Genomic DNA, 14592 nt, shown 5'->3' on the forward strand with positions numbered 1-14592 from the left:
ATATCGTCAGCATATAGACCTATTTTCTTGCACCATGCTTCTACCGAGAAAGGGAGGATCTTATCCGAGCCCCTAATCCTACAGGCCAAAGGCTCTATATAGAGGTCAAACAATAAAGGGGATAAGGGACATCCCTGCCTAGTACTCCGCATTACTTTAATCGAATTAGTTAGAATCCCATTGATCAGTACTCTAGAGGTGGGAGAATTATACAGTGACAAAAGTGTGTTGGTAAAATATAAACCCAGGTCTAAATGAATCAAAAGTGCCTTTAAGAAAATCCAGTTAACTCGGTCAAATGCCTTAGCAGCGTCCAGTGCTATTAATGCTAATGGAAGTTTATATGTCGAGGCCATATCTATTATACCTATTAGTGTGAAAGTGAGTTCCTTAAGGAACCTACCTTTAATAAAGCCTTTCTGATCTTCCTGCACTAGTTTAGGAATAGCCAGACTGAGCCTATCCGCCATTATCTTTGCAAATACTTTATAGTCGCAATTTAGCAGCGAGATAGGCCTGTAAGAATTAGGATCACTTGATGGTTTCCCAGTTTTTGCAATTAAAACAATAGTTGCCTCATTCCACGAATCTGGCAGACCCGCCTTTCCTCGAAAAAAGTCATTAAACAACTGGACCAATACCGGCAGGATAGTTTCCATAAATACTTTGTAGACCTCAACTGGTAAGCCATCAGGCCCAGGAGCCTTCCCACTCTTAGCTGATCTTATAGCCTTTTCTACCTCAGTTGAGAGTATCTCTCCATTCAATGCCTGTTTTAACTCAGTTGGAAGCGGATCCACCAACCTCAGCCATTTTGCTATTTCCACAGTACCAGGGTTTAAATCATCCTTATGGACGTTCGAAAAGTACTTGAAGAACGCATCTGCAATATCCTTGCTCTCAGTAATAGGCTCACTCATACCTGGCAGATTCAGTTCTTTAATAAAATTACGCACTGAATCTTTCTTGGCCTTCCAAGCTAGTAGCTTTCCGCAGCCTTCACTATAACTAAAGTGGGCCATCTGACTGGATTCCCATTTCTCTCTAGTTCTATGATTAATAATTGCTATTAATTCCAGTTTTAACATCTCCAGATCATTCAACATCTGCTCTTCCATCTTGCCTTCACAGGAATTAATACTAGCCTCTGCTTTTCGAATATTCTTTTCCAAATCCGTAATTTTATTAAAGTACATTCTTCGTTTTTTTGCTCCCTGTGCTCCCAATCTGCCCCTCAAAAAGGATTTACAAGTCTCCCATACTATCTCTATCTTTGCAGTGCCTAAATTTGCATCCAAAAAAACCTCTAACTCTGAACTAATAATTTGCAGGTAATCTTGATCTAAAAGTACTGTACGATCCAGCCTCCAAGTTTTTCTGCCGCAGATGCTTTTATTTTAATATTAAGTGTAATGGCCGAGTGGTCAGAAATATGAACGCCTACATGCCCCACTGCTGTAACTGAATCTTTTAACCTTAAATCCAACAACACATAATCGATCCGAGATTTGTGCTTATATTTCTTATTATAGTATGTAAATTCTAACTGTTTTCCATAATTAAGCCTCCAAATATCACACAACCCAAACTGAGTCATTAGCAACCTTATTCTGTTAGACATTTTGGGATTCATGAGCCCACGTGAGTTGACAGATCTATCTAATTTGAAATCCAGAACTGCATTAAAATCTCCAGCCATTATAATTTTACCAGTAGATCCTAGCAGCTCCCTAGCCAGAGTATCCAGAGGGTCTACTTCGTCAAGATTTGGGCCATAATATCCAACTATGGTTAGTAACTCAGAATCAATTCTAGCACTTAAAATGAGCCATCTACCTTTTGGGTCTGCTAAAAATTTTCTAAACAGAAGTGAACCCCATTTCTAACAAAAACAGCAACACCCTTTGTAACTATAGTATGCGGAGTGCAGAATCCATGTGCAACCCACCTTTGACCCTGCATGACCTCCTTACACTCTATTGAGGTCAAATGCGTCTCTTGCAAAATTATAATATGGTCCTTTGAATCCTCTAAATATTTTAGTATTACTCGTCTCCTAGATTTTGTACGTAACCCGTTGACATTCCATGACAACATTTTTAAATTCTCTGTACTAGCCCCGCTCATATTGATCTCTAAGAAGAAACATGTCACATACTTTGGTGATCGCTAAGCTTCTTAGGACTTTTTTCCCCTTTTTCCCACCCCTTCCCTCCCCCCTAACATCCCTACTCCCCCAACTACTCCAACCCCCCTCTCCCATGGAAAGCCCTACCATCCTCCCTGAGGCACAGGGTCAGACTGATTTGCATATAGCCATGTCTGAACTGGGGTGGCAGCGTGGGCTAAAGAACGGTGATGGATCAAACCCAGATCTTTTGACTGGGTGTGAGTGTTTGATTGAGTCAGATGCTCCGTCCATCACAACCCCCTTTTGTACCGGTGATGGAATTTTGCCTGATCAAATGTTCACATCCACCTAAAAATAACAGGACCTGAGTTTACTTTGCAGTGCTTTTTTTCTTTCTAAGAGTTATCTCTTTTTTGATGTTGTAATGATCCATGTATAATTAGACAATGCCTTCATAATGTTATGTAATGTTGTTTGGCACATTTAAAGTGCTTGTTCACCTACGTTTCTTGGTATTGTGCAAATAAAACTAGAAGCAAATGACTTAAACTTCATATGTTACAAATGAAGGACTACAATTAAAGGCCCTGTGGTACCTTGGCTCATCAGGCATACCTGCAGGCTATGGTACAAACTGAATAGAGGAGTTAACATATTATTTTAATTAAAATGTTAGGAATTCGAATTGTTAGTTTTTAAAAGTGATGAGACCTGGGAATTTTGTTATTAAGACTAAGCTTATTTGAAAAATGTGTGTTTAAGCTGTACTGCACTGTTCTGGAGAGATATTGTCTCTAATGCCCATGGTGACACACTTTCATTACATCAATAGTATGTGCCTGGTATAGGTAAAAATAGAGCTTAACTTTTAAGTGTCATAAACAAACATATTACCTGTGAATGCAAATCTCATTGCCTCTTCTCTATGAGAAAATGACCTGTTATTAGGGAAGGAGAGGTATCGCTCATTTTTGGTAGTCACCTGTAAAAATATGAAAAACACAAGCATTACATTTATAACTATATCTATCATTAAGGCTTATGTACATCAGGCTGTGGGGTTCAAAGTTAAATCCCCTTGAATGTAAATGAACATGTGAGGCTTCGTTTGTGTGAGTCCCAAGAAATACACCTTTAAAAAAGAAAATGGTTTCAGACTAAAGACGATGATCATCAATCGTCAAAGAAAAAGAAATATACGGAGGTGAGAAATGATTTTGTAAGGTAAGCTGGAAAATGTGGAGGAAGTATATTTAAAAAATCTACTTTATAGCAAAGTTAGATATTTACATAGATGAAAACCATTTGGCAGTATGGCTTGATTGATGAAATACAAAGATTCCAACAAGAAATGAGGCCAGGCTACCTCTGAGTGCATGTATTATGAATTTGAGTTTTGATTTGTATGCTTACATGGTATTCAAGCGGGCAAACAAGTAATTTGTGACTCACAAAAGTCAAGATAAATTTTAGAAGCTCAAAGTACACTCATGTATTTGCGGAAAATCCACCACCATGTTGAATTTTCTGCATTTCTAAATGTGAGATTAGGGACAAAGACATGGCTTTTTTGGGGAGAGTAGACATTCAAACTACAATTAACCCCTTACAAAGTCATAGGTTTGAAGGATTCACGAACAATTTACATGTATTTTGCCATCCTGGAAATACACATAATACTAATCCTGCCAGGCCAATTCAATCACTGCTTTAGCAGCGCCTGTATTGGCTGCTTTAGTGGCTGTCTAGACAGAGAACTCAGAGCCTGTGACAGGGCAAGACCAGGACCATGGAGAGCATGCTCGCAAATCATGCATGGCTAAACTTTGAAGCTGTGCAATGATTGATTATTGCCACCCTTAATCAGCCTCTCTCTCCTCCCCCACCCCTCCGTGTGTGCATGCCATTGCTGATTGCACAGAAGGAAGGGAGTGAGAGAGAGAGTTGGACCTAACCTTGTTACCCCGGGAGGCCTCTTGCACACTACTTCATTGGTCGTCTGCCCTGCAGGCAATGTGAGCCGCCGTTTTGAACCTGATAATACGGACTGAGCGCAGACTAGAGTCAGACTCGGAAAAGAGAATTCAGTGAGTACTGACTACTAGTTGTATATCATTGCATTGTTGTAAGTATCATGCGTGTGCAGTGCAGTCACGGCCGTAATGGCCAGAGCAGAGCTGCCGACTTTGGTGTCTCCAAAGCAGGCAGCTCTGCTCTAGCCATTACAGCCATGACTGCACTGCACACTACATAGCATGATAAATGTTAAGCCATCAATGCTGAGTCACCTGCGGTCTGGCTTTTTGGATTAATAACCACAATAATATACCAGGTGTCGGAGCGTAAAAATGACCCTGAAACTGAGCCAGGTCGCAAACCTCCTGCATTAAACAGGGCTTGCGATGGCTGGAAGGGCAGGCTGATTTTCCATCGTGTAGCAAAAGGGCACTGTTCCACTCCTAACCTAATATACTGTCTCAACAATGCTGACACACGAACCTGGTTCACCTGGAGGGAACCAGGTTCGGGTATCAGTGTCATCGACTCCACATCCTGTGATTCAGGGCAAATCACGTAATAAATAATCACCAGTCCCTGTGCCTAGCACAAAAGTAAGTTAAATTATGGACTTTGCTAGTCCACTTTTGACTTTGTGAGCAGGACTGTGTATGAGTACCGTACTGTATCCTCTGTACTAACTAGCACGCTTATGTGATACCAGCCGCAGCTGTGCTCCTAATTGCCCTTGGGTCGTATTCCCACTTTATAAATATTAACACTTTTTGAAGTGCAGAGTGACCCTGCACTTCAAAGAGTGTTAGTGTTTATAGAACGGGAACGCAGACTGGTGCAGGCGGCTCAGAGCAGTATACACGCTCCATTCAAGCAGGGTCTAGCTTCAGGGATTTAACAATAGAAATGTTTCTGATGCTAGGCCCTGCTGGCATGAAGCATGTACTCTGCTCATAGGTGCGTGGCAGTGCCTACCTTCAGAAACATTTCTGTCAGCACCAGTCTGAGTTCCCACTCTATAAACACTAACACTCTTTGAAGTGCAGACTCACTCTGCACTTCAGAGAGTGTTACTGAAAACTAGGTGGAAGGACATTCCACGTTCTATGGTTGTACTGAATAAGCAACTACCTATGTTCTTATATGACATTGACATCTCTTTATTAATATAATAACTATACTTTTGCAATTGCTTTTTTAACATTCTTGCTTTTGCAAATTTGCTTGAAAATGCACCAGTTGCCCACTCTTTTTTTCGAAATTTTCTCAGGGGGAGAACCCCCTGGCCCTCCTTAGGTTGTTCGGGCTCGCTCGCTTGCTGCGGTATGCTCCACCGTACATTTTACGACACACCACTTTCAAATGGCACTAGCAACCACTGGTAAAGAGAGAAGTTGGCATTCGCCACATATACAGAGAGAGCTTTGTGTACACAAGGGACTTGTGAGTGCTGCACAGGCACAAAGAGGTATGTGAAGATGGACAATATTTCTAGAAAGGGCCTGGTACATCCTTAGCAAGCAACAGGGGCCTTATTGCCTGGTTCTGCACATTCTTGTAGAGGGCACGTATATAGGCTGCATATCTCCATGTGGATAATTGCAACTGTTGTTTACATCAAGGGAGGTTGAGACACACTCAAAGGTCTTGTGTTGTGTATTTGGAGAGAATGAGGCACAGACACTGAAGAGAATATGCTGTGTATATTCAGGCTAAGCGCCAATTCACAGGGAGTCATTTGAAAGTTTTGTGTATTCAGAGCGAGAGGAGGCAGCAAAGTAAACACCTGACAATGACACAAAGCTGTGTATACATGACAATGGGCACATAGACAGTGAAGGGATGTGCTCTGCATACTCACAGAAACACAGGTATAAAATCGTATAGGAATATGTGTTGCTCATCAAATCCATCATGCGAAACAGTAGAATATGGTACATATGGTAGCTGAGTAAAACAGAGTCCACGTGTATGTACACATGTACAGTAAAGCAACTCGGAAATAAGCTAAATTTCCCTCTAAAATATCTTATTCTACCACAGTATCCGGGGCATTTACAGACCACATCAAATCACATCAGAACAAGATATGAACATGTAATCAGCACAGCCTGTGAAAAGAGGGATTACTTTACAATATGTACACTACAAGAGAAAATAATTATGATACATTGGGCTGACAGCCTGAAAATTCTATTTCCTAACTATAATGTCCCTGTAACGTTTGTTTTTTTAGCGAATTTTTACATTTGTTTAACTTTTTTAATCTAGCTGCAAGTTGTCACCTTAGAGAGTGGGTGTGTGGGTCTGTGAGTGGTTCTATGAGTACGTGTAAGAGTTTGTGAGTGTGTGTGTGAGTGGTGCATAGCATTATGGGCATTTGCAAACTTAGGGTATTTAAAAGGTAGAAACATGGACTCTGGTCTCACCAGGATCCAACAAGAAAGAAACCACTCATCATAGTGACTATACATCATATTGTGCTCCAATTGATCAATAATGAATTCATCTCCATTAAATAGTTCATATAATTTTTCAATGTGGAATACAAGAGAAAACACACTTGCTGCGCTTTCGCCAAGTCCAAGAAGTTAGCACTGTTTGTGCTTTACTGAAGAGGAGCTTCAACTGGGGCACTTGCTATGTTTATATTTGTAAGTGCCTCCCGTTAAGCTTTAATTTCTGTGAAATCAGCACCAGGGCCGAATTCCTATCACATTTTTTCCTAGAAGAGTCCCTAGTTTTGCTGAAAATGCCTACCCAACTAGAGTACTTTCATAGCTACCTCAAGAATGAAAGTCTTCATGGAGGAGATGCTGCGAGACCTCTTTGGACCTGAACTATCTCAAGTCTTCATTGTAAATGTCGGAATTTGTAAAGCGCACAGCTACCTCCACCGGAGGTGTCCCGGCGCTGTCCGTATACCGCTTAGGAACCCTTCCTGGCTTTCCTGGAAATGTCCACTCCTGGGCACCCCCCAGGTGCAGCCAGGCATCCCAGCGCTTTTGGGGCCATTGTGGAGACTAAGCAAGCTATTGCCCAGAGTTGCAGCGTGGGACCCATGATCAGAACAGGCACTGAGGCGAGAATATCCAGTCAGGGGAATTAATGAGCCGGAGACCCGCCGAGGCGGGAATCGAACCCTGGTCCCTGGCCAGAGCTCTGCATCAAGGTCTGCCTGCTCTAACCATTGAGGTCTGCCTGCTCTAACCATTGAGCCACACTTCTCCATTGTCAAGAGGGCCCATAGAACCCTAGGCCTGCAGCCAGCCCGGTGTCTCCACCCCATCCAATAGTGGCCCGTTTGCTGAACTATAAAGACCGGCACATGGTCCTCCGCTTAGCAAGAGAAAGAGAGGCCAAATCCAGTACAGAAGCGACAATCTATCCTTTTTACCGGACTTTACACTGATGGTGCAGGCGGCACATCGAGACTTACAGCCAGCCAAGAGACTCCAGCTACAAGCCAATATAAAATACGCCATGCTCTACCCCGACAAGTTAAGAGTAACAAAGGACAGAAAAAACACAACTTCATGGATCCCAAGCAAGCCCTCAAATTTGCTAAACAACAGGTAAAACCCAAGAGATCACAGGGAGCACTATCTATGGTCCCCACTGAAGTGCAGCTGAGCGAAAACGATGAAATACAACCCGACACTGCTTGGGCCTGGACTCAAAAGCAGATGGTGCTGACCTGCTACTGGGAGGCCTGGGACCTTAGAGACGCAGAGAATCTTCTGATGCCTTTCTTCAGGTTTTCTTGAACTGCACCCTACTTGATTGTAAGTCGAAATTTGTATGGGGGGTTTGCTGTGGGGACGCAGAACCGCACTGTGAGAATCTTTGTGACCAAGGGCCCCGTTCTCAACAGCTTTATGCTGGGCCACCCAGGCTTATCTGGCAGGTTAGCTCACGTGGTGACTGCGCTGCCCCTAGGGATAATTCCCAGATGTTACAGATATGGGAGAGGGAGTCTCAACCTAATTGTGGGGGTTGGAGTGGGTGGAGGGCGGGAGGGGATTGGGTTGTTCAGTTCCTTGAAGTTTTTTTAAGAAATTTCCCAAATTTTGGCTTTCTGACTTAAACATGCATCTTTTTTATTACCAAACACAATGGCGGGACACAGCTCACATTACCACTTGCACATGGCTTTATCCCACCGCTATGGCTTGCCATTGTCGCAAAGGACAGAGATGGACGGATCAGCGACAATTAAGCTCATAACATGGAAATATCAGGGGTCCAAATGTTGGTAGAAAGGTCTGCGTGGTACTTGCCTACCTGAATGGACACAAAATAGACATATACCTACTTCAGGAGACCCACCTTGTTGTTTGGGCTCTCCCTCCACTACTCAATAGGGGTTGGGGCACCTCCTACTCAGCCACATATTCTAATTATGCAAGGGGCATCTACATTCTTATCCGTAAGGGCCTAGCCTGGACTACGAAACACTGCATTTGTGATAGCGACAGGAGGTATCTCATTCTGACAGGCAAACTCTATAATCACTCCATAACATTTGCCACTGTCTACAGCCCCAACTGGATTTTTTTTTACAAAGGTCTGGCATTTGATTGCAGGCACTGAATGAATCACGAACAATGATTTGGTTTGGTGATTTTAATATTCCACTGATAGATCCTCTGGACAGGGAGATCCAGATGACCACATCCACAAGCAGCCCAGACTTTAACCACGATCATTGCTGACAATCACCTCATGGACATTTGGCGAAACACACACACTGAAACACATGCGGGCACATGTTTTTCCCTACACCAAGAAGCATGGTCCAGAATAGATTACAGGCTGGCAGCCAGAGATGTGCTCCTCTGCTCCTCTGGCGACCCATGGTCACTCACTTGCCTCATGCCCTCTCGGATCATGCCCCAGTGCAATAGACTCTCCATCGCCCAACCGCGCCTCATGGCGATTGCCCCCTGGGGCCCTCATTGACTCTGTATTCACGGAAGAAATACCTGTAGCAATTCAAGATTCTTTTGAGCACAATACTGGGTTAGTTAGTTCCTCACCACACTATGGGATGCCTTTAAGGCAGTAATATGAGGCGAGTGCTTAGCCAAGCAGCTTGGCATTCTAAAATATATCCGTAGTATGATGTCAGCGCTTGAAACTGACATCTCCACACTCGAAGCCCAGGTTCACAACTCAGGTGATCCTGATACCCTGGCCAGCATACTTGAAAAGGTGTCAGTATACCAAGAGGAGGCAATGCAGGAAATCCAGTTTTTAGGCAAAGAGACCCAGGTGCATAAGTATGGGGAGGGAGACTGCCTTGCAAAATTTTAGCCTGCCTGCTCCAAAAGCCGCATGCCACTTCGTACAGCTCTGATCTGGTTGACCTAGATGGTCAACATCATTCCTCCGCACCAGAACTGATGCGGATCATGGTTGACTTCTTCACAAATCTTTATTCCACCGCCCAGACGACATTGCCCCCAGACCTCCAGGCCTACTTCGATGCTATTGAGTTGGTATGGCTATCGGACTCTCATCAGGAGTCCTTAAACTTCCCTGTCACAGTCGAGGAAGTTTAGCAGGCAATTGCTGGGCTCTCCCCAGATAAAGCTCCAGGATTAGATGGGCTTACAGCTGCTTTTTATAAAGAATATTCAGATATCCTAGTTCCCAAACTTTTAGACATCTACCACAATGCTCTGGAAGCAGGTTTGCTCCCTCTTTTGATGCATGAGGCGGTAATTTTTACATTCCTTAAACCGGATAAACCTGCCCACGATTGCGACTCCTACCGACCGCTTACCCTCATTAATATTGATGATAAAATATCTGCTAAGGTTTTAGCAAACAGACTGTAACTCCTGCTCCTGGTTTGATCAATCGGGATTTATATCGGGCCAATCAACAACCCATAACCTCCGAACCATGTTTGCAGTGATCCATTACTTGAATCCCCAAAACCCTGCGGTAGCTGTGTTGCTTGACGCCACAAAAGCATTTAATACTCTGGAGTGGAACTATATGTTCCCACTGCTAGGCCGAATTGGTCTCAGCCGTAACTCCCTTCCACAGATCCGCCTCCTATATACCTTGCCCACTGCTCGTAAACCTCTCAATGGACAGATATTGGATCCCTTCCCAGTTGGCAGGGGCGCGTAAGAGGGATGTCAGCTGTCCCTTTACTTTTTGCCATTGCAAAGGAGCCCCTGGCAGCGCACATTTGGCAGTATCAATCGAATTGGGGACTGGGATTTTCCACTTGTGGACTCGTTGTGTCTCTTTATGTGGATGATATCACCCTGTTTGTGAATCATCCCAAACACACTCTCCAACCACTCAGTCGCGAAATTATACACTTTGGTGGCATGTCCAAAATGTAAATATAAACGGGGCTTAATCCACGTCGCTTCACCTAACGGAGGCCACAGCTCCATTTCCCATGGAGTATCCACTTCAATGGGCTATTGGCCCTGTCAAGTACTTGGGGATCTTTGTATGTAGCGACACAGAGGACATTTAGAAGGCCAATTCTGGTAACGCAATGACTTGGTTTGAGGACCGAATGCCCTTATGGATTAAACTCCTGCTGCCGATGGCAGGGCGAATCGCCATAGCAAAGATGGTGGTCCTACCCACATTTCTTTATCTGTTCATGAATATCCCCATACCAATTAGGCAGGCTTTTTTAAAAAGACTCCAATCTAATCTTATGCTGCTGTGGGCAGGGAAGCAACCCCGCGTAAAATATATACTCCCAACGCTGCCACAATCACAGGGTGGGATGGGTGCACCAGACTTACAGCTATACGCGCTATGGGCCCAGGCACACTTCCTATACTACTGGATGCATAACACACCTTTACAGCCACATCTTGCAGTGGAAATAGATAAAGTCTCTCCCATGGCCATTATCAACAGCATTATTTCTTCAATACAAACACACCGGCTGGAGATAGATAACCCACAGTGCCTGCAATGGGCATGGTTGGGGTGTCCCAGTGGCGAAACACCCCATGCTGCCATCTTTGCAAGACAGCACTGCTTGCGCTCGCACAGACAAGCTTGGCATCCGCACCTTTGCAGACCTATACACGAATTACCGCTTTCTCGACCCCCGGCCCTGGAATCTGCCACAAGCACACCCCTGGGCATTCTACTGAATTATGAACTGCATGAGACCTGCCAGACAGTGTATGAGACATTTCCAGTTCCCCCTCAAACACTCATAGCGTTGGAATACACAAATATGACAGCTCCGCCGGCAAGCTCATCATGTCTCTCTACAACCACATGCAACATTCGGCGCCCTTGACAGATGCACCTGCCCGGGAAGCATGGGGAAATGACCTCCCCATTCCCCTTACAGACGAGCAGTGGACCTTCTGCTGTGGAAAACTTAAGTTCTTATCCCCCAACTACACATTACAACTCATTCCTTTTAAATTTCGCCACCATGTATACCGAACTCCTGTCCAAACACATCGCCAAACTCTCACTGCACATGCTGCCACTCGCTAGCGGCGGATTTCCTCCACTTTGCTTGGCAGTACCCCACTATTGTTACATACTGGGGGGAGGTATTCAACATCATCGTGAAAGTTATAGATACTCCACTAATGCTGTCCCTACTACTGGGATTGCTGGGATATGTGGTGGTTGTGGCACGCAGCACCCGCAAGCATACTGCTGAGAGAGCGCAAATCGAAAAAAAAAAAATAGAAGTGCACCATATTTACAAGCACGTTGCATCAGTTTAGTAAAGATTACATAAGAGTGTCGAATTTATAGAGTGAAAATACATAAGAGTGTTTAATTAAAATAGAATGCATATATCAGTGTGAAAAGCTAATATAGAAGTGTGTAGAGATGTTAGAATGATGTTGGAATCCCATGTTATGTGGCTGTTGTAGAGGAGAATGTAATACTGCTAAACGTAGAAATGTGTAGGCCACATGGCAGTTCACAGAGAATGAAAGATGCTGTTACACTCTCACATGATATGGATTTTAATGTTGTTGTAATTCAAAGTATTATTGGTCATAGAACTGAAATATATGTTTTATAGAAGTGTTTCATATAACCATTGTGTGTAATAAGTTAGAATAATGTTTAGACTAAGAAATTAAAGGTTTACAGAGTGCACAGGCCCGTTTCATGTAATTCTAATAGGCCTGAATAGATAAGGTCATTTCTTTTGATCTGCATGTGTTAGTTAGAGGAAGGTCATGTTAAGCATAAATTGCGGAGCCTGCTCGAAGGTTTACGACTTAGAAGATACGGTGGAGGCCGGAATTTGGGGCCCACTGTACAAGTGTCTGTTTGCAGGTGCAAGGAGGTTCCAATCAAGAGAGTGATGAATAGACTTTTGTTCAGAGAGCCAGACACAGGCCTGGAGGAGGCTTCAGGAATTTCCTGGGGGGTACCGTCCTGCCGGAGAAGAGCCTGAGAAGCAAGGTCAACGCTAACGATGGGCCCAGAGGAGTATCAGCATGGATAATGCCAGAACCGACACCACGTGAGGGGCGTCTCTAAAGGGCGTTTCTATTGTAAATGTGATTTTTGTATTAGGGACAGCACCCCTGGGTGGAGTTAGGGCAGATGGTCTGAGGAACCTAAGAGAGCGGATGGGTAGGCAGATAGGATAACTGCGAGACACCGATTCACAACGAAGACTAAGGGAAGTGAGTGATCTTCTTTGGAAGTCACCACAGCTGACACCTTTTTAGGTTAAGATTTTACTAAGTAGGGATGTCACTTAGTCTAGTGTAGGGACAGTCTAATCTGGATTTTCTTCCTTTCTGTAAATAACTCACAAGTTACAGCTTGTGTCTATTCTTGCAACTCTGATGATTTTTGAATTGGTTTTGGTGATATTCTTCTGCCGACTAAGAGCATTTAGAAAATGTATGTTTGTATTGATACCAGTACATCTTTTGAACCTTATTTTGAGATGTTTGTATCTCCAGTTAACTTTGGCTTTATAATAAACTTTTAAAACTTATTCGTGGTAAGTGGTTCTTTAGAGTGGTGGAAGTCCTTAACAGATTGACCTAGTAGTGGATTGCCTTTTACTCTATGACAGGTATCAACGGTTCAGTCGACCTGAGTTGGGATCTAGACCTATAGCAATAGATCAGAAATCCCGCCGTAACAGTTGGTAGCAGAGACGGATGGTTACCTTCTAGAGGAAGGTGATCTAGACTAGGTTAAGATTACCCCAAGGTCCCTAGAGATCGAGAGATGAGCAGCGGAAGAATCGCCTGCCGAAGAAGGTGCTGACGGTGCGAGAGAAAAGCAGCAGGGTCGGACGAGAGTGAGTATAACAAGGGTCATGCGTTGACAGATTGCGGTGTTTTGTGTTGTATCTGTAGTGTAATGTCATGCGGAGTTGAATGACTGTAGTGTGATTGAGAGAGGGTTGTGAGCGCGCGCAACCTGGGTGAAAATCTTAAGTTCGGAGAAGAGCTTAAGTGGTTCGGGTGTATCGAACATCCAGAGTAGTTGTCGACCAGAGTAAAGGGGGTCATGAGGTACCATTGATCGCCCGCAGGACCGAGATAGGGGGAACGCAAGAGTGAGTGTGTGGGTAACAGACGCAGGTCGAAAGTTACCGTGTGTAAGTAACCTATCAGTTAAGGCGATTGTCTGGACGTACACGGAAAGACATTTCGTCAGTTAAGGTGACAATTACAGTTAGACTGTGGGCGTACAGTCAAGGAAAGTGATCGCTTGGTCGGAAGTGATCATTTTTCAGAGTATGAATGGGACGCATGCATGACCAGGAGACGAGCTGAGAAAGGAGGGGAACTGCTGCGAAGGGGAGACGAGTGACGTCAGCGAGAGCCGCGCTGTGATAGGCCGGTTGGTGTGAAGCCGCGCTATGATAGGCCGGTTGGTGTGACGTCAGCGAGAGCAGCGCTGTTATAGGCCGGTTGGTGTGAAGCCGCGCTGTGATAGGCTGTTTAGCGAGAACCGCGCTGGGATTGGTGGATTGTCATCAGGAAGTAAACGGACGCAGAGAAAATAGAAATATTGTAGATTTTGAACATGAAGTGTTTTAAATGTTTGACAGCGATCTTTAAGAGAAAAAGAAGAGAATCTTATTACGGGGAAGAGGCACCGCCAGAGGGTACACCAGCTCACTATATGGCAACGAATGTTGGGTTGCATACTATACTGTGGCTTGATACTTGGAGTAAGATTACAGAAGGGAATGAGGAACTGACTTTTCCGAAATACGGAACGTTTAGACTAGAAGTGTTGCATCAGCTGAAAGCAGTTATGTCCTCATTGAGACCTTTGCCTAGACCAACACAGTTTGAGGCCCTTAATGCGTGGATTAGGGCGGCGCACGACAGGAATCAGAACAGACGCCAAGAAAGAGTAAGGCGATCAGTAAGGGCAGTGCAAGATGCCAAATGGGATGCGGAAGCCAAGAAATGGAGGGTACAGACGATTGAAGT

General features: G+C 44.2%; 1 protein-coding gene across 1 annotated transcript in view; it reads right to left on the reverse strand.

Moving 5' to 3' along the window:
- The window catches only part of LOC144773148 (sodium/hydrogen exchanger 4-like), a 527634-nt gene that overhangs the window by 16463 nt on the left and 496579 nt on the right, over nucleotides 1-14592 (reverse strand). The window contains exon 11 of the mRNA XM_078658005.1: nucleotides 3026-3113. Coding sequence (XP_078514131.1) covers nucleotides 3026-3113 — 88 coding nt within the window. The remainder of the gene's footprint in view (nucleotides 1-3025; nucleotides 3114-14592) is intronic.

This window comes from Lissotriton helveticus, chromosome 8 (assembly GCF_964261635.1).
Source record: "Lissotriton helveticus chromosome 8, aLisHel1.1, whole genome shotgun sequence".
NCBI classification, from domain to species: Eukaryota; Metazoa; Chordata; class Amphibia; order Caudata; family Salamandridae; genus Lissotriton; species Lissotriton helveticus.